The sequence below is a fragment of the Asterias rubens genome, chromosome 9, assembly GCF_902459465.1.
Source record: "Asterias rubens chromosome 9, eAstRub1.3, whole genome shotgun sequence".
NCBI classification, from domain to species: Eukaryota; Metazoa; Echinodermata; class Asteroidea; order Forcipulatida; family Asteriidae; genus Asterias; species Asterias rubens.
In genome coordinates, this window is record NC_047070.1 from 18,209,732 (window position 1) to 18,234,477 (window position 24,746).

At 38.1% G+C, this 24,746-nt stretch overlaps 1 protein-coding gene and 1 non-coding gene across 3 annotated transcripts; one reads left to right on the forward strand and one right to left on the reverse strand.

Moving 5' to 3' along the window:
* Positions 1 to 1,719: 1,719 nt before the first annotated feature.
* Positions 1,720 to 20,998, reverse strand: LOC117294643 (serine/threonine-protein phosphatase 2A 55 kDa regulatory subunit B delta isoform-like). Of its 2 annotated transcripts, none has more exons than XM_033777145.1 (9): positions 20,801 to 20,998; positions 18,137 to 18,202; positions 11,999 to 12,096; positions 10,173 to 10,338; positions 9,399 to 9,558; positions 8,810 to 8,940; positions 4,558 to 4,722; positions 3,904 to 4,165; positions 1,720 to 3,181 (listed from the first exon to the last, which is right to left on the reverse strand). In XM_033777145.1, the coding sequence occupies exons 1-9, from the start codon at positions 20,919 to 20,921 to the stop codon at positions 2,899 to 2,901; spliced, it is 1,452 nt and encodes a 483-aa protein (XP_033633036.1). In that variant the 5' UTR covers positions 20,922 to 20,998; the 3' UTR covers positions 1,720 to 2,898. The 2 variants fall into 2 exon arrangements, with proteins under 2 accessions (XP_033633036.1, XP_033633037.1); XM_033777146.1 differs by lacking the exon at positions 20,801 to 20,998 and adding an exon at positions 20,289 to 20,454.
* A 2,937-nt stretch (positions 20,999 to 23,935) lies between these two features.
* On the forward strand, positions 23,936 to 24,007 carry Trnat-cgu. The gene has a single exon. It is a non-coding gene; the product is annotated as a tRNA-Thr (tRNA).
* The last annotated feature ends 739 nt before the right edge of the window (positions 24,008 to 24,746 follow it).

Genomic DNA, 24,746 nt, shown 5'->3' on the forward strand with positions numbered 1-24,746 from the left:
AGCAACGTTTTATGCTTGAGCACCTCTATGAAATTGGGCCTTGGTTTTCCAACAGAATTTGGCCATTTAGTTTTGGTGTGAGTGGTGCTTTTAAAGTGTTGTCTTTTTGCCACTGTTCATGCAGAGATCTCAAGGTACACAGCCTGTGTTTATTGTGGAATGCCTTATAATTATTGTCCCTTTCTTAAAAATATTAACGGAACTACCTAGCCATTCCCCCATGGAAAAAAAAGCTATGAACAAATGGTTTTAATTAGAGTGAAGGTAGACATCACTAACATAAATATAGTCCAGTTATGAAAGCCCATTCTCAATTTTCGCTTTAAATAAGCAAGTATTCTTACCACACATTTTTGGTACAAAGATTTTCTACAAAATTAAATGTCTTCTGAGTTGATTGTTTATAGTTTACCAGCAGAAAGCGTTGCAAATGTCTCGCTATGAGTTTCCTGATGTTTAAGGAATAAGTTTTACTTAATCATAGAGAGAAGCCGACCGGGAAAAGCTGTTGAGCTTCAAGGAAATGTGAAGTCAAATATTGGGCCGTCTAACTGCAGTGAGTAGAACTGTTTTAAACATCAATGAAACATTCAAAGTGAACTTCATCGACCCCCCCCCCCCATAACTCTCAATCCTCCAAAATCAACCCCTTGGTTTGGATGGATTCAGTACTCCATAAGGTACAGCAAGTCAGTGACTATGGTCAGGCAAGGGTGTACCACAGCTTATGGTGGATTCGGGGGGGAATTTTGAAATTTTGTAAAAATGCCCTGGCTGGAAAAAACACAAGGTACAGCATTGGTGAAAAATATTACCGAACAATATTCTGAAATGGAGGTCCCCTATTTCAAAACCTTTGAGCCATCTTCAGAAATTTTCTTTAGAATTTTGACTTTTACTTTTAGTCCATGTCTCTCTTCAATTTTGCTGGGGAGGGGCTTCATGAATTTGGTCTCATGCTCTCATTGTTAACAAATATTTGAATGCAAAAGCCAGAAAGACATGAACAAAAACATGTGAAGAAAAATCAAATGTGTTCCCCATATTATGCTTTTTTTGTAAAAATTGAAGGATTTATTGATGATAAATCTATTGTCATACCATCACTTTGTGTAAAGATTGTGTGAGAAATCAGCCTTTAAGGTGTTCGACACCAGTTTTACAGACCCCCCCCCCCAACCGTTTGTGTTCACACTCTTTTCCCCTGTCCCTTCCCTTGCGCCAACAATCATGTTATCACTGACGAGGCATACCACTCAAATTGACAGCACCAAAAAATATATAAAAATAATCACATGCTCAACATATATACGTACATTTTTTTGTTTTATATGTATACAGTTTTTTTCCACGCTGTCAAATATATCTGCAGCAGCATATTACACTGGACCTCAGGTTGACGTCATAAAGAAAACAAAAATTGTTTTTTAACACAAAAAAGAAAAATTTGTTAATTACGTATCCAGTTATGCAATCCATTTTGCACTATTCAGTATTTTTTTTTAGTTTTTATTTTATTTATTAATATGTACAAGTTTTCCTTTTGTCTTGTTTTACAATTCAGCTTTACTGTCCACCACTATGGCAAGGTCACCTTGTAAGTCATTCCGATGTTTGCTGTGGTTTTAAAATATTTTTTTGTGAACAGATCCCTTCTGAAAAGGTGGTTGAGGCAGAGCTGTGAGGTAGGGGAAGATGAGGCGCACTGAGGAAGGGGGGGGGGGGTGGGTAGGCAATGAGGGTTGGTACCAGAGAACCAAGCAGGGTTGTTGTTTTTTTTTTCCTTTTTTCTTTTTTAAAGGCACATAGACAATTTTGTATCAAACAAAATAGTGATGTTCTGAAAGTTTAAGTGCCCTTCCGAAAATAAATCCAAATAGATCAACCTAGATAGACTCTGTGTTGACTTGGTCAACTACTTTTACAGCGCTTTTTTATCAAGTTTAGACAGTTGAGAATGAAAAATTACTCAAAAACTGTATAAACAATGATAAGAATTCACTATCGCTGTATTCCAAAAGGTGTTCCAATATTTTCCATTGAAAATGCTGTATTTTCCATTGAAAATATCGTTGCCACAATGAAACCCTGACTTGGCAATGGAAAGACAACAAAGGATCTTATACTAAGCACCGGGATTTGTTCTCTTGTGAAAAAACTTTTAGTTTGCACACACTGTCAATGGCAGAACCTCAGCTATGAGCCACGGCTGGTTATCTGCCATGGTATGGTGAAATCTTGGAATGCATGGATTTTCCTCCCATCTAATGTATGCCAAACTTGTATAAAAAAAAGGACAAAGGTCTAGAAACATGGATCACACAATAAACCCTGTAAAAAGGGATATTGAGAGCGTGACTTCCAGGACCTTCAGTCCCTCTATGTGCGGGTGAAACAAAGTGTAGCAAGGAAGGTGTATGCCTTGGCAAGCTACACAAGGGAATGTTCACAAAGCATCGCAAGGTGAGTGAATGCACTGTGTACGCTAACACAATGGAATGTCCAGGCGTGTTAACATTCAATAACTCCCAGTTTACACAAAAGTCAGAGCACATGTGTTCACATACTCTGATATTAAAGGGTTATGTTGTACACAGCATAAACCACTGAAGATTGGAAGGGAACGCTAGAATCAAATAATTTGGCCGTGCGGCCAACAAACCACACACAGCCACATCCTGACTTACATAATGTGCCCCACCCTAAACTTGTGTGACATTTTCTTTCCATTATTACTGAAAAAAAAAAAAAAAAAAGTTACACCGCTGTACATTTTTGGCATTCCTCCAGCTTAGAAACCACAAGGAACATACAGGTCGGCTGCCACGAGCACCGAGGACAGTAGAGGGCGGGATTTATACTTATAGATAAATGAAGAGTACAAACATTCAGCCGGTTTTAGCTTGGTGGCTTCTCCTGGAAGAGGTACAAATTATTGGTGGCTGCCACAGCGATGATGTTCTCCCGCGGGTGCCAGGCCGTGTGCAAGATCTTGCGCGTGAAGTCCAGGCTGTCGACGCTGATCTCATCCTTCTTGCGTTTGCCGCCCGTGTTGACGCGTCGTGGCTTGAGGGCCTGTAGCGGCTTGATGCTGTCCCGTGACGCCTCCAGGGTGGTGTCACGTTTTGTGTTGCGGTCGAAAATCCGGAAGAAGTTATTGTAGGAACCCGTCATGATAGCGCTGTAAAGATAAGATATTCAAACCGTGGATGAGAATATTGAATATTGGATTTTCTACTGAATGTCTTTTCAGGAGTACACAAGGTCAAGGTGACTTTCCTGTGAGCATCTCCTATATCTTAAGCCCGATTAATATTATTCTAGTCTTCATTACATAAATAAGTAAATTCCTAGAGATACATGCATAAATCACATAAAAGTATGGGAGTACTGGCAAAACTAGTGAAAAACTTTAAATAAAATAAAAAAGTACTATACTGTAAAATATTCAAGCTGCAGAAAAGATCAAACAAAGATGAAATCAAAGAGTCAAGAATAGAAGGTTAGTAATACGGGGATTTAAAAGGGCTAAGATTACAACACATAACAGTACTATTCAATAAAACACAATGCAATTACACAATTATTAGGGTAAAAATACAACACAAAATGTTGCAAACGATTATTCCCTGTAAGTATTCCATTGCTTGGAACAATGGTACTTGGTCAACAGCCAATGGCATTACTGAACATTTTCATTAAGGTGGGGGTGGCTGCAAGCTGGGTAAAGAATATTAATATTAATATTTTTTGTTGCAGCAGAATCTCACTCAAACGATCCAACCATACAATTTTAGATATATTTCGATTGATATCAACTACAATGATCAGCTGTGACGTATTCGGTAACCTACCAAGTGGGTGCAAAATTTTACACCAGCTCAGAAAATCTTACACACTTACGTGTCATTTCCATTCCACACGCATTCAAACTTGTCAAAGATACAGTCATTCTCGTACAGCGAGCAGAGCTTGCTACGCAGGTACTCATGGACAGGGAAAGTCTCCACAGGCTTGGTGTCCATCAGGATGTCCCAGACCTTGACTGAGAGGTAGTCCCTGGAGATAAGGTAGCGGCCGCTGTGGCTGAACCGCACGTCTGATATCGACGAGATAATCTCTGAGAAGAAAGACCGATTGCTGGGGTCCTCGGGCTCTTCAAACACTGTCAGGAGTAAAGGACACTGAGGTCAGGTTTTAGATTCAGTTTTTTGTGTCTGCTGGATGACAAAAATAGCTGTTATTTTCCTCACCCTATAAATGAATATTCCTCATCAATCTACTGCTCTAGCGCCAAAGGTACTGTTGCCACAAGCTCCTTGCAAACTTTAACATCGGGGCTTACCAAAAGGTGGAAAAGCAGGAATGAGATTGAGCGGATTTGAAATCCATTGAAGGGCTCAATAGTTTGGGTCCCTCTTGTTCTAGACCCTGAACATCCAAAATGTTACAGTTCATGATGTTTAAAATGAGAATTAAATCAATTGCTGTAATAAAAAAAATGGGGTCAAGTTTAAAGGTTTAAGAGAGGGAACAAAACAAAGAAATGGCACTTACTTTTTGCACTTTGGTCACATAACGCCGCTTGTCTCATATCACATAACCTTATGCTGCCTTTACTACTACTATAGACAAATACATTACACTCCTTGGGGTGAAACTCAGCCGCCGTGATGACCTCCGTTAGTTCCTCCATATTAGTCGGCTTAATATCAACAATATCTGAAGGAGATCTGGTTAAGGATTACTGTGTGTCCATTGAATTAATCAGCCAATTAAAAACTGAACAAGTGTATACATAGTGGACCCACTAATCAAGGCCCAATGTCATATAGCAGCTTGGGCAGAAAGTATAGTTTCACAAGGGTCTGTAAAGTCACGTATTATTGTACTTCGAATGGTAGATCGAATGCCATCCATGTAATAGGGCAGTGAATTTTGTTCCCTGCGGTACCGAGTACAAATTGGTGTACAGGTTAAAACCAATTAATGTAGGTCAAACTATGTTGTGTTGGACGTTGTTCTTGTACAAAAAGGTTCATATAAAATGTGTTGGAGGTATGTGATCCTTCAGTATTTGATTTTAAAATTTTACAATTTTTATTGACCCCTTTTTTTTTCAATTAAAAAATGTATACTAATTAAACAGTGCAATTTCCATAAATTGGTAGATTTGATGTTGTCTTCCAATGCGGTGTGTACAAATTGTGCTTGCAGGAAGTCTAGACTCCGTGGCTCCTCAGTCAATAATAATAATATGCCACAGGTTACTTGGTCTACAGAAATCTGGTCAAAATACGTCAACCACGTCCCCCCCCCCCCCCCCATCCAGGAAAAACTTCATAAAGCCTGTAAGCAAAAAAAGTTGCTAAACACAGAAAAATATTGCTTAACAGCAACAGGTATAGTTGTGATTATTGTCCCACTTCATTTTTGCTTTATGAAGCAAGGTCCTGGAGAGAAGACAATGCAATGAGAGCCAATATTACACAGGGCACAGATAACCAAGATACAGGATTCTACATGTATTCTTACCATATATTACTGCTAATACTATGGCATGCTTTGAATGACCTTCCTGGTAAGTCTAAGGAAAATTTAATTGTTTGTATTATGCCATCCCGTTTTCCCACACCACGACACACAAACTGCATACATGTATGATTTTTTGACTCGTCCTCTTTGACCCCCAAAAAAGGCCTGAGACCATATAGGCCTAAGGCCAATAGTTTTGGTGTCAAGCAAGTTATTGACGGGACTAGTCTGGCGGTCTTTGCCATACACTTTGACTAATCAAAACACGCACCTTACCATCCCTGTTTGCAAGCAAAATACACAGATAAACAATTACTTAATAAAAATTATTAAAAACACGAAAAATGAAAGAAATATAAAAAACTAAAAGTTATAGAGAGTCGATGATAAGTTTAAGATTGTTTAAAAAAAAACATGTGAAAACACATCTAAATAAAAAAAAAAAAATTAAAAAATGATGATAATGTTATTTTTCTTTTTTTACTCTTACTTGATTCACATGCAAACAAATAATTTCAAAAAAATTATAATTAACATCTATCAAAAATGTTCACTCATTTATAATATTAACAATTGCAAATCCTACAGAGAATTTTTGTCCATTTGCAGTGGTGTATTCCTTGAAAACGCTGCTGGAGAAGCCCAGTTTGTCCATTCAGGGTGATAATCATACACATCCTACGCTAACCCCTAAATGTCAAGCCATCAGGATGCCTCCGTCAGCCTCACATGACGGCAGTGATGATCCTGGCTACTTATCCTTAAACATGTTAAAGGGATAGAACATTATCAATCATTGAAGGAAGACTTGATTCTCAAATTTTTAAAAGCATTTAAGTGAAAGTATGCCTTCTGGAACCATCTGATTATTTTAATCCTATATTTAAATGTATACAATAAATCTAACCTGTGAAATATTCTTTCAAAAAAGGTAGTGGTGCTTTTGAGAAGAAGAAAAAAGACAACAAAATCTGCAGTCATTATGTCTACACAAGAAGAATAATTGGAATACTCAATCCGAGAGACGTATTCCACTCTTTTTCTCTGATTTCACAAATAAACATATTTTTAGAGCCACTTGTCGTTGCACTTTCTCAGTTAAGGTGTGCTCGAGAGAAGGTGTTCACTAGAATATTGATTTAATTTTTGCCAAAGTAACCTTTCAATGATTCTATCCAATCAAACCACTAAATTTAGATCTCTGAATTAGTTTGCGATCTTGGTGTTACTTTCAGGCCATAATTTTATCCAATAGTGCATTGTATTGTTAAAATCCACATGCAATTCAATGACCTGAGGCAAGTGACTTCCATATGCACTTGGGAAGTAATTTTGAAACAATTCGATTAAAAAAACTGTAATTTTTTTCTATTGAACAGAAACAAAATAAAAAAGGTGAAGACGATTACGCAATCAGAAATCCCAGTTGGAATTATTTGTACACTTTCATGGGAACTTAAAAACCAGAAGCCAACTAACAAGCCCACCTTCATATAATGAGTATGACATATATGACAAGGCAAGGTTTTTGCCTGCCATCTGAACATGGAGATGTTCAGATGGCAGGCAAAAACCTTGCACAGGAATATGTGTCTGACATTTCAGCGAGGAGAAACTCTCCTGGGGGGAGAAAAAAAAACCGATGGACAAGGGGGATTTGTGTGGCCTTTTTTTGTTGCCACTCTGTTAACAGTGCAAATGGCTAACACTTGCCTACGAAGCAGAAGGGAATTGTTTGCGGCGGACAAATACAATCTGAAACCTGAGCTGATTTGATTGACAAGGAACCTCCATAGAGCCACTGTGGTCTAAAACTCTAAAGGTATCCTTGCCTATAAAGGTTGGGTGGTTAGGGGCGGCGGGGAAGAGAAAAGGAAAATCAACCCTCACGATTCTTTGCCATTTGGACACGATCAGTAAAACAGTAAAACTGTTTGTCTGAATCTGTAAAAGGTTTGTCTCACTGAATGTCACATGTATGAATATAATTATATAAAATAAAAATAACTGTAAATTATTATTTGCGACATTCAATTATTAACACCACACGCTTATATCACATTAGAGGGTGAAGCTATCCTGACAGTTAAGGATACTACATCATGTCCGATTTACATGCTTGATTTGGCAGCGGACAAAGGAAATTAGTTTTTAAAAGAATGCCAACTTGGAAGTCATTGCCGGAATGTATTTCACAAAGCGGAGTATTAGTCCTAATTGATGAGCTAGCCGATGATTCGATCTCAATAAATCTAGCATACTTCTTTAGTGCTGTCATTGCATTGGACATTAACAATGTGTACACAATTTGTCTTGAAGTGTGTGTCACAATAAAAATTACCATGGCAACAGTGTGGAATAGTCTTCCCTACCACATCAGGACTGCAAATACAACATCTTCTTTCAAAACTGTCCTCAAAACCCACCTCTTTGCAGTTAAACAATGACCTCATCTCTCTACAAACTTTTTCTGTTCCTTTCTTTTGAACTGTTTATTTTGTATCTTGAGCGAGCGCCATGAGCGCCTTTTGTGGCGGATACCGGCGCTATATAAGACTCCATTATTATTATTATTATTATTATTTTAAAATTAGTGCCGAGCATTTAGTGAAATCAATCCCTTGGCCCGAGTTCACACAGAAACATGATTTGTTTTGATTATCATCTGCAAGACCCATTCTCTCATCCATTGACTCTTTCAAGACTAAGTTAACAGTGCATTTATTTGAAACAAGAGCACTTTGAAATGCCCATAGCACATGCATTATGTTCCATACTGTATTTTTACCATTACTTTAAAGAGGGACACTAACCTTAAATTGAGTTTTGTGATGCACTCATTTATCACTAGTACATTAGTGATACATTAGAGTACTCGTGGAAGTGGGAGAAAAAAGGTTCAACCCCACTGTAAAATGGTAAATTATTTGATAATTTTTGGGAGCAAAATTTGAAATGACATCATCAAACAGCTCTGACCTATGGGTTTGATTCAATATCATCAAAAATCAGGAATGAACTGAAAACTCTCTGTGCAAAAAAAGTACAGACTATGTGTATTTGAAATGTGACTGACGTAAGTGAACGTTTTGGGGATTTTGACAAAAGTTATACTTGGAGGGTATCAAACACAATGCCATTTTTCACCACTTTAACATGAGGTTAGAGGCTTGTAATTATTTGCTCATTTTCGTAAGGACTCTATCTGTTAGTGGATAACAAAATTGAATTTGACCTCTGACCCCCCTTAAAAGGGCCCAGTGTAAAAGGATACTAAAACTCTGATCGGTGATTCCTAGATGCCATAAGTTGATTCTAAGGTCGTCTGCTGATATATACGTTTCCCCGTCGCTATTCACTGATATCGAGTTGATGTGATACGTGTGCGCATTGGAAAATACTCTCCTACAAGAAAAACCCAACAAGTGACAATATTTGTCTGAGGGAATCTGGCTGGTATATTCAAATTCAGGCCTGTATATGTATGGGCACCAAGGCATTTTCTCATTGGTAGAACACACCTTCTGAGGCCATTTCCACTGGAGCATTTCAAGGGCACCAAGCAAATGGCAAGGAGGCATCGAGGCAATCGCTGATGTTGCCTCCATGAGCTTTCAGGCCAAGTCTTCATTATTGTTGTATACACTATCTCTCTGTGTAGTCAGGGTGGCTTTGAAAGCTCTTAAAAATAACCTCCAATGGTAACCTCATTTCATTCTTCCCAAAGCAACATTTTGAATGAACTTAAGGCCCCGTCGTTAAAGAAATTGCAGATCATTTGAAGCATCAGGGGTATAGATCAAAATGGGATCAGGCACTCTAATCATTAGCTCTCAAAAAGAACCAAGCTTTTTTTAACTTACCTCGGGCTCGCCTCAACCATTAGTTCGATGGGCTGTACTGCGGGTAGACGTACCCCGGTGATTTGGCATGGATCTCGTGGCGTTCCATCTTCCTCGATTAGATTTGAACCCACCCATTTCTTGTCTCGCTCCGACACTTTCCAAAGTTTAACTGTTTTATCTGTGAGTTGGGAGGGTATGGGGGTGGGAGAGATAAAATGGTTTCAAAATTAGGAACTCACAATAATCAAAAATTAATTATCAAAAAAAAATTCAGGTTAATTAAAAAAGAAATACAATTAGCTGTTGCAAACAGCTTACCAACCAAAAGGACCCCCCCAAAAAAGAGGGGGGGGGGGAGAAAAAAAGACATCAGCCGAAATGAGCACGTAAATGAGCACGACAGCTCAGATTGGCACGCAATACACATGCAAAGGCCAGAATTGCTAGCTTGTACATGGGGAGAACTCCGATGCAATTTCAAGTTCAGAAGCTTTCTATAATCAGATCTGATACAGGCTTTATTGGAAAAGACATAAAGAACTGCATGCAAGACAGAACAGCATGGAGGGCCATGTAGGAAGTCGGACCCATTTGCCATACACTCAGGCTTGAAACTCAGTGACCTCTGCTGCCTCTGGTCTTGGACTTGGTGCCCCTTCAAAAGTTCCCATAGAGGTTAAGATTTTTTAATGGAAGTGCCGTTTGCGACAATGAAATGGCCTTGCCTTTTTAAAGATGATATTCAAAGCATGTACACTAAATAATCAACATTGTCATAAATCTGGAACTCACCATTTGTTGAAAGTAGAAAATGGGCGTAGTTTTGGCGGTTGAGCCATTTAATTTTGTTGATCTTCTCTTCAATTTCTAAGCTCTTCAGGTAGTCAAATTCTGGTTCATGACTTTGGAAAGTGCTATATACATTGTATTCTCCCCTTGGGGGTGTGGATGACTTCGACTGAAGAGAGACAAAATGAGATAAAAGGAATTAGCTTTTTGAAAACTGCTTACCAACCGAAAGAACTTATTCTGAAAACCCAGTCAACATCTGCACATGTAGGGTATAGTTTAAGATTTTCGAAATACTACATATAAGATCCACAAAATGTTTTGATTTTATTTTGTATTATTACACACTGTACATATCATTTACACACACCACTCAAAAAATAAAAATAGCTGAGTATAATTCTACCTAATGAGCATCTTGTTTAAGTGATGAATTTCTGTATTAAAAGCAAATTACATATCCCGAAAAGAACTTCAATGGAATTCCATTTTGATGAACATTTAGAAATGAAAATAATCCAAGCATACTGTACAGTTGGATGTCTTCACAATAACGACAACATCTGTAATGATGGAATAAATGAACTTTGTAACCTTACATGTACATCTCTTAGAGTTGGTTGTTTAAAACCCTACATAGCTCCCTTATTATAAACAAAAACAATTTAATTGTCTTATGATTACTTTTGATGCGTTTTGGGGTGGTTATTTAGTTTGCTTGATTCTGAAGGAATTGGCAAAATCTGTTTCATAAAATACCTTTACCTAAAAACCCTACATGGCAATTCAACATTTAAATCATGAGCATCACCAGCGGTATTTTTAGTTACATTCAAACAAATGTTGTAGTTTTAAATACTTATAAGACTGCCTTCAGGTAAATTTGGTTCATACATGCCCTTACGCCATCAAAAACACTGCAAATTCATACTGCAATGCAAAATACAACTGCACAGTAGCACATTTCAAGACTTGATAAATTAATTGTACAACCCTTTTATTGATATTTAGAAGCAGAAAGAACTTTCTTAAGGCCTAAATATGTACAAGCATTTCAACCATTCAAAACAAAAACAACCACACTAGTAATTATAATGACTAAGGATTCAGATGTCTTTGTTTCTTTTTACAATCCTTCATTGCAGCCTTTTACAAAAAGAGGTAATTAGAGCATGAAGGGAATTAGAGCATGCAGGAAAATTTTATTTTTCATTAAAACACGCCACCTACTGTAAGCAAACAAAGATTAATGTATCCTTCAATATGTGTACTTAATCCGCCATTTCGGGCCTTTTTGTGTGAAGTTAGCCGACCAGGCTCATGAACTGTGCATTTTACTTCCCCCTGGGAGTTTCTGTAGCTCAAGTTTTTAGATATGAGTTGTCATAAATGTATCTTTCCGATGTATTAACGGTTGCAATCGCGAGTGGTTAAATGCTCAAATGTAGTTACATTTGCACACTCGGAAATATAATTTATACATTTTAATAATTTCTTATTTACATCTGAACAGGAAAAAATATGAGAAACAAGTACTTTTTTAGATTGCAGAGTTTTTAATGGCCCCCATGGCAAGTGGAAAAGTGGTCTTTACTAGCTTGTAGCATAGTTTCACTATTTAGACAGTTTTCACCGGGTTTTCACCGGGCTAGTTTTAAGGATGAACCCTGCATTTATACTGAAACGGCTATCACAGAAAACAAGCAACTTGTAAGCTTAGACTATCCATCTGCTACAACTCTAATTTATTGTGCCTCACAAAAAGTGCATTTTTGCTTCTTCCGAAAGACACAAAGTAACTCCAAGACTGGTAATCCTATAACCCTTACCTGTTCTTCTCTTTGGAAAATAACAACGCGACCACCTTTGTCGCCAGTGGCAAGTAACTCTCCATCATGGTTGAACTCCACTGTAGATATAATGTCGGCTGCAAATGACAAGAGAGAGAGAGAGAGAGAAAAAAAGGAGAGAGATGAGAATGATGCAAGTCCGTTGCCAACGGTGATGCTTTTATTTTCCTTTTGGTTGGGAGGGAAAAGTCAAAAGATGACATCCGAGTACGGGTTGGGAGGGATTGGATGATAGGATTGTGAGATTGGATTGACAGCACTCACAGTGTCAAACATCAAAATCAAATCTTTGCCTGAATCTAAAGATCTATGCATACTTGTACATATCACAACAAAATTGATTTTATAATGTATTGCAGAAATAACTACTTGCACAATGGGACATAAACGATAAAACAGTGTTCGCATATGTACAAAAAACAAGTGTTGGTACTTTCAATACGAGTAATTCTTGAAGAAAAACAAATTGTAATGGTGTAAGTGAGCATCAAACCTGACTTATCAGATTTTGAAATTTTAACAATGAATGAGATCAGAAAACTAAGACAAATAAACACAAATCAGCTGAGCTGTTGTGTGTTTTAAATCAAACTGCCAGCTAAACCTGCTCATGTTTTTATTCTGTTTTATGTGTATTTGACTGTACAGGGCTTTGAAACAGTTTTAAAACTCTTCATAAATGCAATTAAGTTACATGAAAGTTAAAGCCATTTGACACTTTCGGTAAACAGTATTGTCCCTGGCCCACACTTAGTTTATTACAACTTATATATAAAACAACAAACCTGTGAAAATTTAGGCTCAATCGGTCACCAGAGTCGGGAGAAAATAACAGGACCAACACTTGTTTCTGCACGTTTCGCCGTGTCTCGACATGTATTTAAAATAAATCTGTTTTAATGTTTTCTCAAAAAGTAAAGCATTTCGTGGAATAATATTTCAATAGAAGTCTTTCACCATTACCTTCTGTAAACCCTGTAGATTATTTGTAAATCTGTGAACTTTTATTTTATTTTTTCTGTACCGAAAGTGTCCAATGGCTTTAAGTAAGCTATTATGAGCAAATGATTTTAAAACCAAAACTAATTACATCCCACAGAGGAGAGATCTTTACCATGCTGGAAAGTAAAAGATATTGTGATCTATTTATGCTGGAGTCTCTATATTAACTCATTTATTTAATTGCAGCCATCTCAAAAGACTGTAAATCCCCCAACTGCCTTGAGTGGTGGACTCTGATTATTGTGGTATGTCTGATCCCATGAAAAGCATGATCAGTTTACAAGTGCAGTCCTCCGCACAACAGAATCCATATAAGCAGTTGCGGATGTTGATGGGTTGGGAATGGTTAAGGTATTAATGAAGATACTCAAACGGACTGGGTGCAGTTCTCAATTTTTATTTTGAATGTCTGTTAACTTTGCTAAGTACATTGCCACAAAGGGGACTTGTGGCACATATTCTACTTGTAAATTTGAATGTCAGCAAGAACAAATCATTCCTAATTTGAATTCTCATGGTCTAGAACGTCATTTTGCTGATGAACACTGGATCAATTTATATTCCAGTACAAATTTTCTAATGCGCGGTTCAGTTCAAGTCAAATCGATGCTTGCAAAAGTGCGTCTGTGTTTGTTCATCAAGAAAATACCCTGCAGTCTCTCACTTATGAATGTCGCACCAAGAACATATGGCTGTGTTTGCAGGAAGGGTTGGCGGGGTGGTGTTCACACATGAGGCAAACAAATTATTTGATTAAAATCTAAGATTCTATTTTAAAGATAAGGGATGGTGTGGGTACCTATTTTTAATGTCACAGATGAAATGATGGCACATTAATATTGTGTGTACAAAGTCCTCCAGCATCTCCGAGCATAGAGAGAGGACCTTTCTCTATGCTCTGAGATAACACTGTGTATTGTATCAAGCAAACTAAATGTCAATGCGTTATTCTAAGAATACAATTTTTTATAATTCTGTAGAAAGTTTCCCCCTTATGTAGTTTGTATAAGACAATTTTATATATTTATTTTTGTGAAACCAGTTTCAACTGAAGCAGAACTTTCTTGGTGTAACAAGCCAGAAAAATGACAGACTAATAGGTAGTTTGGCTATAGATAGAGTGAGGCCCAAGTTGTCTGGACCTTTGATAGGCAATGGTTAGAACACAAAAGGCCTGCCTTCCAAAATCTACATGTGTGTAGACGTCCTCCACATTAAGATGCCAAAATAACATTTCCCTTGAGATTCTCATGAAAAGGAAACGCTGATTTTCTTTTTGCTGTGGACCGTTCACAGCCATACATAATGTACATTGTATACCAGCTTGATAATCTGAATAACTGATTTAACATTATGCAGTTTTTATTGATGCATATGCTTGGTTAACGTGGGAACTGTGGCACAGTTGTACACATTGCATAAATTTATTTGATTTTTTTTTTTGCAATTTCACTAAAAATTTGTGTTATTTCTGCTAGAGTCTGACCTCGATTTTGCTATTACCAAGAAAATCAAGGATTTTTCTCTGACTGCATGTTCTACGTGTACATGATGTAGTCAGTGCAAGTCTCATGCATATTTGCACACCAAAGCAGTATGTAGGAACACATATTAATAATGTTTGAATTTATTTGAGACTTGCAGTCTACACAAATTTCTGCGCTTCATTCTCGGCAGTATAGTAAATATTTATGTCTGATAATGTTTGTCTTGCACTTTAAGAAAGTAAACAGTGTTTGATTTTTATTATTTTGCAAGTTCAATATATAAACAGAAGTTCAAATTTGTTGAGCTGTTTTCCTACATATTTTACAAAGATTATTGCATCCTTCTTGGATATCGACAGTGTGTAACAAACCTAAACAGTTTTATTAATGTTGAATGTGCAATTAAAAAAACATTTGCCCACAAGAACATACATGTTTTATACATCAGACCCTCCACGACCAAATCAGACACTTCTCAGCAATAAAGGTCTGTAAATTGGGTTCATTTGCTCATCAAATACAAGCATGCACATGAACGTACATGAAAATAGGGGCTCTCAAATATATGTAAACAAGGATGGAAGAATTTCTCAATATAATGGCTTAGAATCTTTGAGACATCATATCACCTCACCTCACATTGATATCAAATGATGTTTTGGTTGTCTTCACTTTTAAAACGCCACTTTCAATATAATCGAGAAGTGCCTGATTTTTGTGTGCGATGTCACATGAATGTAGAACAGGTGGTTTTTCTGTCACTTATTCACTCATGCATTAATTAACCCTCAACTATCCTAACTCATTCAGTTCTTTTTTGACGAAGTGAATGAATTGGGAGGGCTTGGGGATGTCGGGCATTACAGTAAAGGGTGTCTGCTTTTACAGGATTTAGAAAGAATTGGCCTATCAGTTGTTTTTTTTACTCAAGAAGAAGCTATTGATTTGGCTGTATACGATTTGGCCGAAATGGGATTCCAAATGATATGGGCTTTTGGGAATTGGGAATGTGACAGCTGGAATGTGATGATGAAGACTGTCACATGAGGATATAGATCTGGTCATTAGTCATACTGAGGAAAACCAGGAATATTTAAAAAGGCTTGTGGCTTTTGAGGTTTTACAGGTAACTCTACTTCCTAAGGACATACATACATGTAGGAGGATCTGGGCTAAACGCACTGTAATCAAATAGGCTTTGTCTGTTTTTCATGTACAATGTCTGCAAGGAGAAGTAGCAACTAGTTTCCGCCAAAATGTGCATGCACACAGGCAATTAAAAGCACATAAAATCAGAGAAGTTTGTACAGGTATATTTCACTGCAAATTTCCTGCTTGAGTTAGAAATACATGTTACTACTACCAGTAATCCTTTGACAAATAGAGATACGCATAAAGTGTTTCTGAAAGTCCCCAAAAATGAAGGTTAATTGCAGTAATTGCTGTGTACTGTTTGTATGGTTAAAATAAATCACTACATTGTAGGTTCTTTGTACATGAACATAGCATTGCATCCACAACCACACACTAAATATCATCCTCCTGAGAGAAGGCTACAAAAGGTCAGAAAGGGTTTCCTGCGGGCTCTTTGATTTCCGTACGACTGTTGGGAGTCGGGAAGACAGACAAAATGACAGTTTTTATGCATAATGAACGAGCCTTTGACGTCACTCGTCGGGCACTGCGTATATAATCCAATTGAAATGTGAAGTCACAGGGGAAAGAAAAATAGCTTGCGAGAAATATTTAAGGAAATGTTGTATTATTCGTAAACCCTTGGCAATATAATTACAAATATTTTGGGTTGGGAAGAAAGTGTTGGAAGTTTAATTAATACACCATGAACCACTGAAATATTTTAATTAAATCTTCATTTTAATTTCAATCGACATAATATGTAAGTCACTAGTTTAAAACCAGAGACGACCTTTTTTTAATGTATCCAATTGTCCCTGTATACATTGTTACATGTGTACTGTAAATGTCTGCCCATGTTTCTATACTATAGGTTGGTAACAATTTTACTAATTCCACTAGGCACTTAACCCTTTTGAGATAATATAGTGGTAACAGTTGACACACATCAAGCTAATGGGCCGATATGCAAGCATTGGGCGGTTATACACGCACACTTTAGAAGATTCTCCCCACCCCAAAAAAAAACAAATTATTACAGTAGTTTGTCAAAACACATCCAAAGAAAATGATTCAGAATGCTCCAGCAGACCTTCGTTTATAGAAATAGAAGGAGCTCTTTTAATCACTCTTCTTAGATTGTCCAGGAGCTCAATTTGTTTGATAGCATACTCAGTTTATGATTACTAAAATGGTCAGGTCGGATCGGACTCGGACGTACACAAATAAAATTTACAGACAAAATAAAATAAAACAACCCCGATCCCACTCCCGTGTGACAAAATACTGCACGATTTTAAGGTTTTATGTTTCCTTTTTTCTAAAATGTTTTCACTTTTGATATAAAGCATTAGAAAATTCACATGTTCTTACGAAAAAATACGTTGTTGATCCATGGTTGATCTAGTAGTAGTTCTAGTATTGCACGGACGACGTGTATACAGCAGCGTGTGTGTGTATGTACGTACGTACGTGTCGTAATGTACCCGGCTGCGAGTTCGTTAAGCTAGCAATCTGTTAATTGCGCTGCTCAATCTCGAGATTGCACAACAGATGTTGATTGAGCTATGTATGCCGACGGTATGCGTTTCGCCCTCACATTTGCGCCGCCTGGAAATGCGCTAAAACTCCCACGTGACACGTCGAGTCTTGTCTCAATGCCTTTATTGCTGGTTCGCGTAGATTTTACCAATAGAGGGCGTTTAATATCACGCTAGTGCATCGTTCCAAATTTTGTTTTATTTATTGTCGCACTCAAAGTAACAACGACTGGTGTGAAATCTGCTTCAGTGTTATAAATAACCGTAATGATCGCGGAGGAGCGCTGTCGATCGCGCACCTGAAAACAGCCCCAGGAGCGCAGTAGGAAGCGCGAGCGCGGTCACGCTCCTCAAAAACGAAGGTCTGCTCCGATATCTGCAGTTTCATGCTTCATATCAATCCTAAAATACAATAACTTATTACCCCCTTTTTGCCCCAAAATGGATGTTGCTCTTCTTAAAAAAGAAAGAAAAAAGAAGCATGCTTTGTAATTATGATTTATGTATATTCTAAGCCTTGAATTTCATCTTTGAGAGGGCAAAGTTTATCACCCAACGACTTAGAATTCAATTAGATTAGACACAGCCAGAGCACAACAATTGTCACCACACTGTGCAACTACCGTGTAACACAGAAGAACACGGCAGTGTCAAACTTAAATTAGTGTAAAACTTAATCCAAAGTTTATGCTAAGCGCACTGTTTTCTCAAACTTAACCAATCATTTTCTAAATAATTGAGTTTGGCATAGCAAAAGTGCACCTTTTAGCGCAGGCCATACTTTACCCCAAAAAAGTCCAATGTGAACACAGCTGTACATTTAACATAATGAGGGAACAGATAGTTGCTTCCAGTAAGCTACAAATAATTCATGGTCATCAAAACTCGATCCAATAGTTTCTTTCAGAAGATACACACAAACCATGCACGAAAAATATATATTGATTACTTACCATCTGTCACATCTTCTTCAACTGTTCCTTTTACTTGTGAGAAGCACCATTGCACCTCGCCACTTCCTGAAAAGAAAACCAAATGACAATCATTAAGGCACAAAATAGATAAAGTTCTTTTTCAAAATGAAGCAGGGGTTGAAAGCTGTTGCTGACTTGAATTTAGGATCTAAATTTTAGGAGGAATGTTGGCATTTCCACTTTTTAGTAATGCTTGGGTTAAGATTTCATAGAGCTTTTAGGAACAGCGTTCTGAGTACTAGAGAAGTAGATCAAAGAGAAGGATGTGGAATATACCATGGATAATTTCCTTCACCAGGCCAACTTTAAAAGTTTGAACTCAAACAAAAGTATGACGTTTCATACCCCTGATAAAAGGATTTAAATTCTGCGAACTTCCCACTAAAGAAAGCCGATCTGTGACAGAATGTATGCCCACATGACTGGCTCGAATGTGTGCAGTGTAACAGGTGTTTCTAAGGCAATCACAGTAATTAATTAGGTGGTTACCCATCAGTCTCTTTTTTGATCAGTCTCTTTTTTGTGTGTTGATGCAGCGCGCTGTTTTTATAAAAAAACTGTTGGTATTTTTATTTTGGTTTTGAGGCTTGAAGCTTCAGCTTATGTGCCCCTATTTACTGCATTGGTAGCCCTGGTACGACGTCAGTCTGCACTGACTATTCTTTGTAGTACCCAGACGCGTGTCCGTATGTTTGTACACAAAGCACGGATCGGGTATTTTTTCTTTTCAGGTTGAATGTGTGCAGATAATTATCCACATGTGTCCTGGAAAAAAAATACGCACACGGTCGGGGACAATCAGCATTAGTAGTGTGTAGCGCTAAAACTAAAAGAGCATAGTTGAGAAAATTTACACTCAAAATTCATTTGATTTTTACTCAAAACCTGTGATACCTATTTGAACAATTCCAAGTGTAGGGCTATCTGTAGTTGCGATAACGTAACCCTCCTGCCGACGGCAGATGAAGCTCCCGCAATGTGTGCAGGGCGAAATGGTTAAAAATGTACAATTTTGACAGCTAGTCATCAGATTGGCTCCATTTTTACCACTTTCGAAAATCATGACACAAATTCTAGGAACACGAACTTGATCCTCAATGTCTAATGAATCCTACCATATCGCTCAAAACACCATTGAGGAAATAATTTGAAGAAAAGGGACAAAAACTTACCAAATCCCCGAGCGAAAGAGTAAAAAATGTCCCAGGTTGAAAATTCGAATCTAAGGGGGGCGGAACTAGGCTATCTGCAACTTCTGAAGCATTAGATCAGTAAGTTTCATGATGCAGATCGTTTCAGGGCCCAATTTCATGGCTCTGCTTACCGCCGAATTCTGCGCTTACGATCACGATTCCCCTTACGTGCTTACGTGCAAGCGCCGAATTTCTGCGCTAGCCTTGTAAGCGTAGAATGCCTCTACTAGTAACGTGGGGTATGCACGCGCGGAGGTCAAATTCGCTGCTTACCCGTGAAATACGCTTGCCGTAAGCACAGAATTCCCTGCTTCCGTAAGCGCCGATTCTGTGCTTACGGTAAGCAGAGCCATAAAATTGGGCCCTGATGGTTTTTCAAAAAAGCGAAAGATTTTGATATCAGACGCGCTGGGGCCAAGGATACAGAGTCGATTGGACCGATTTGTGGGGCTACGGTTCAGGCAAAGCAGAGGGAGTCCAGCATATTCTTGGCACTTTTGAGGCTAGATTTAAAACACAGTTCTATATTATTAGGGGTTGTTTGTGGCACACACCCTGTCAAAAATTCCCACAGATGTCGTCTGCTAAAAAGAAACGAGCACAACCACAGGCACAGCCCAGACTTTTAATTTGGTAAATAATTTGGCTGCCATTTTCTGTTATTTTCCCCTTGATCATGTTGATTGAAGTAACACAGACATGACAGATGCATCAACGACAGCACCAATGAACATCAACAGGAAAAACCATTACGCTTATAACCATAGAGTTACAAATAAAAATGGAGCAACAAATACTACCGTAAATAGTTTATACATTGGCGCTATTGTAACGCCGCACAGTTATAATGACAGTACAACGTTTGCTGTATGTACTGTACCTAAATTGACATCCCGATTGTCACCGAATTATAGTTTATAAAATCAATTTGCACTTACCGGCCATGGTGCCTTGGTCAAAAGATTAACAGAGAGCTCTTTCTATAGTCTATACTAGCTCTAGTATAAACAAACTTAACACAAAACCCTTCGATGGACAAGATATTAGACGGATTATTCGGGACTGTTTTCCGCCTATAACCATTTCAAAATGGCGAATTGTACATTTTGGAGACCGAGGATTTCTCTGACGTCACTCGATCTTCTTGCTTGAGAGGAGTCTATCGTTTACGATGTACATGCAATAAGTACATGCACATGATGTACAGCATGATTATACATTGTGCATGTGTATGCACATGTATGAACCGGGCGATATTCTATCATTCTATTTTTAAACCTACCTTACCTTTAGTTTACGTTGCTTGTCATTGAATTTTTACGAAGAAAATTTATTACCAAAATAATGTATAGTCTTTTTTCATCACACGAATTACTCTTCTCACCCGCTATACTCTTTGATATTTATCTTATCTAGCAACATTTAATTTGAGCCAGAAACACTACCCTACCCATCTTTATCATCCGGCGGAACCAAGCAGACCTCTTCTTAGCAGCAACGAGCTGATTTCGGTATCGGGAAAAAGTACTGAGTAAATTGCGATGGCATCCTCCCAGACAGTTGTCAATCATTGTTGCATTTCGGAGCAAACTAAAATTACTCCTTTCACTTTCTTGGTCCAATTTTCCCTTCGGCTGGAGGGGGGGGGGGGGGGGGGGGGGTCGTTATTAACAGTTTTGTTGTTTTGTCTCGTTTCCGAATAATATGGACATGCAGAAATCGTATGGCAGGGTTAACACTTAAAAGTCAGTGTCTTTGTGATTCTTCCAAAGTTCTCAAGAACTCAAGAGCCGATTGTCACTGTTTCAGATTTCAAGTGGTAGACTCTGAGTGGTGTCACTCATTACTCAACATGCAATCTGTTGGAGAAAGGAAAGAAAATGCTATAATGCGGTTAATGTCTTAATGCGGGGGGGGGGGGGGGGTTCACGGAAGAACGGGTGTAAACAAAATTCGGGGAGGGGATGGCGGGATGGACAGTTACAGATTCTTAATCAAATGAGAATTTAAGAAAATACTATGAATCAATTTATACAAATTTAATTTAAAAGGATATTGCTATTTTGGGGAGACTTAATTAAAGAACACTGAGATTTCGGTTGTAAAAATGCAATTATTAATGCATGAGCGTCATATTGGACTCGTATCACATTTGTTTAGGTAGTTGTTTTTATACAAATCTGGAAACAAAAGTGACTTGGTTTCAGAAAAAAACTTGGATATGCTTACTGTACTTACCGTTCATTTCACGATTCCGATCGCAAAAACTAACTCCGTAAAATGTTGTGGTTTACGTTTAGACCTGCAAAGTGCACCGGGACTTCATGCTGCTCACTGTCTACCCACGTGCTGTTTATTCCCGGCCCATCATGTACACCCCAAATTATCGGACCGAATATTATTATCTCACGGGTATATAGGCTGGTTTATTTTTACCCCAACCATGTCCACCTCATACGCTCGATGAGTCAAACGCGTCACGAGCCAGCCCAAGACTTCGATCCATCAGTGCCTCGTGATGGTACAAGGACAAGCTCCCCGGCATGTCGGCCCGTGGCCCTTGGGCGCGGACTCGGAAAAAAGATGATTGGAGTGCATTACAGATCGAGACAATTTATCATAATGGGATGACAACATTAATTGAGATTATAGATAAGGACAATTGTTTTGAGGGAAAAACAACTGGTTTGAAGTAACATGATCTCTGACACAGAATGAGTGATGAGGGGTGTGGCATACCGGCCAACAATAAGCCAGGCCGATGCAGCATGATGACGCGTTCGGTTGAAACAAACAAAGAAGCAGTAGCTTCTGGCACCCTTGGGGTTGAATAAAGAGAAAATAAATACATTTTAACGCTGGCGGGGAAATGTGTACTAATACCATGGTGAAAGGAATAAAGTTTCTGTTTCCCTATTAGCATAATATTGACATGCCTGTTCAATAGGTTTTACCGGGAAAAGGGTACAACTGCACTTGCTCATCGGGCATGCAGAGAGGACCCACTTTAACAATGTCCGCCTGAGGATTTAACTTTCGTCGTCATTCTAAATTGAATCAATATTCATATAGGGAGCCGAGGAGAGGGAGGCACGGGGATCCTATAAATCATTAGATATGTTTGCATGTTTCCAAGGATTGCCATTTTGAAATCATTTTGAAATCATTTTGACATGGTTCCCCATCATTTTTACAGGGGTCGAAAACTGAAACCGTCTGGACGCCTGAGGCCCCTTAATCAACCGAGTTGAAACGGTCCAACAAAATTGGGTTTCCACATGATTTTTATCATTACTCTTGAGCGACAGAGCGAGCGCAAAATTGGTCTCAACTCTCAGTAACGTACCTAGTTTCATCGATCGAAAGCGACTATATAAACTGTGAAGCCAATATTTCTTCCCGGAGACAACATTCAGCAATGTGACTTTCCCACTCTGTATGCCCGGCGGTCCCCACCAGCAGGTGGCGCTAAAACAAAAAACAACCGATTATTTTGGTTTTGAAGAACCCATGGCATCCAAGTGATGTTCAATGTATTCCAGGGCCTTTTACTGGCAGGCAATATAACTGCACTGGCCTGTCCGAGCAGTTTAACACGTATCACACAATTCAAGAGTTCCAAAACCAACGGCTGTACTGCAATAAGCACCATTTCTCAAGTTATTGAATGCAGACAGTGCAATCTCCATAAATTAACATTAAAAGAAGATTTTATTGGAGCTGTCATTATTTAGCAGCCGACAGTTTTCAATTTATTGTATTGGAAGAGAAAGTGTAGTGTAGGTCCTGTATTTGGACTTGGTGTGTCTACTTTTACTAGTCTACTATTAGTTACTGTCACACATCAGCTAGCCATGTATTTCTAACCTTACAAGAAGGTAAGTATTATAAGCTACAGTTTATTTCACGACTAAAAAGTGCCAATACCATAGAAATAAAACTATTTCTATGGCCAATACCATAGAACCCGGGTTCTATTTCTATGGCCATTACATAACAGCGCCCTCAACTTCCCCCATAAGTGATTTACAGGTGTATGGGGCGCCACAAAGCCACATAGCGTACCAAGCTGAAATATCGTTTTTAGAAATCGCTACAATATTAAAAATAGCCTAAATACTGACCTTCATATAATATTTCTTCTCAGTATTTCTGTTACTATTGTTCGTCTCTTGATTGTATGCTGGGGATTCAAACATTAAGTTTTGCAAGTTGAAACCTAAATTTGTTCGTTTAGGCTCTTCATACATGTTGTTAACCAGACTCTATGCTATTCCCATAGTGCACAAAGCTTACAAAAATAAAACGTTTGTGATTTTTCTTTTCAGAATGAGTTGCTTTTCTTGAATGTATTTATTATGAATTGAAAAATTGCAACCATTGATGAATATAACCATTGCACGTCAACAATTCACTGGGAAAACAAAACGAAGTTCCCTGGAAAAATAAATCGGCCCTTCCGTCCAGCATCGCACAAGCGGGTACCAGTGATACTATATAGATAACGGTGTATAGTGAGTACCCGTTGTATGCATGAATGCAATTTCGGCTATATATTAAACTATTACGCCCTCTTCGACCGTCAGGCGCGATGGCCTAGGGGTAAGGCGTCTGTCTCGTAAACAGAAGATCGAGGGTTCGAATCCCTCTCGTGCCTGCTGTGCTTTTACACTCTACTTATCAATTAAAATTGCACTTTATAGTTTTGTGCATATCTCAGTTAATTTTATCAATATTTTGCAAGCTCCTGAAGCTTCATCTTTCTTTATTACATTGCCTTTATTTAAAATTCAATTCAATGTTGGTGGATCATCCTTTAACAATTGAATTCTTTTTGAAAATGATGAAAAAATAATAAAAATGCAATATATAATGATTGTTCTTTTAAAATTACAGATTTCCTGACAAGCAAGTTCATGCAGAATAAATGGGCAAAAACAAAGCTTATAATCATGGGATTTAATTGACTACATTTATTTTCCAAAACAGTATTATTTTGTTAAAAGAAAACGGACAATTACCAACTTTGGGGCATGCTGTATTATGAGGAAGAATTTTAAGAGGAAGAATATGTTGAAATGATGACATTTCCACAATTTGATAAACCTTTGAGGTTTAGATTCAACAGAGCTTTTATATCCTCAGCAGTAGATGGAAGAGCAGGATTCTGAAAAGTAATGGCTGGTTTGCTTCATCACACGCTGACTTTAAAAGTTTTAGTTCAGATACATGTAAAAGCCTGAAACATCTCATCCCTAGGATACCATTTTCAGATCCGGTCTACTGAAATAGCCTGTCCTTCAATTCAAACATCAATCATAATGAAGAGGAAACTGCCCAAGTAATTAGTATTCTTATCATCAGACCTCAGCCTTTGCCCCATTAGGCCTATTTTT

Coding starts and splice junctions, on each gene's coding strand:
- LOC117294643 (XM_033777145.1), bottom strand. CDS start 20,921: ATGATTGACAACTGTCTGGGAGGATGCCATCGCAATTTACTCAGTACT. Junction 12,097..18,136: donor TGAAGAAGATGTGACAGATG/GTAAGTAATCAA, acceptor TGTCATTTGCAG/CCGACATTATATCTACAGTG. Junction 3,182..3,903: donor GTGTGGAATGGAAATGACAC/GTAAGTGTGTAA, acceptor TTATCTTTACAG/CGCTATCATGACGGGTTCCT.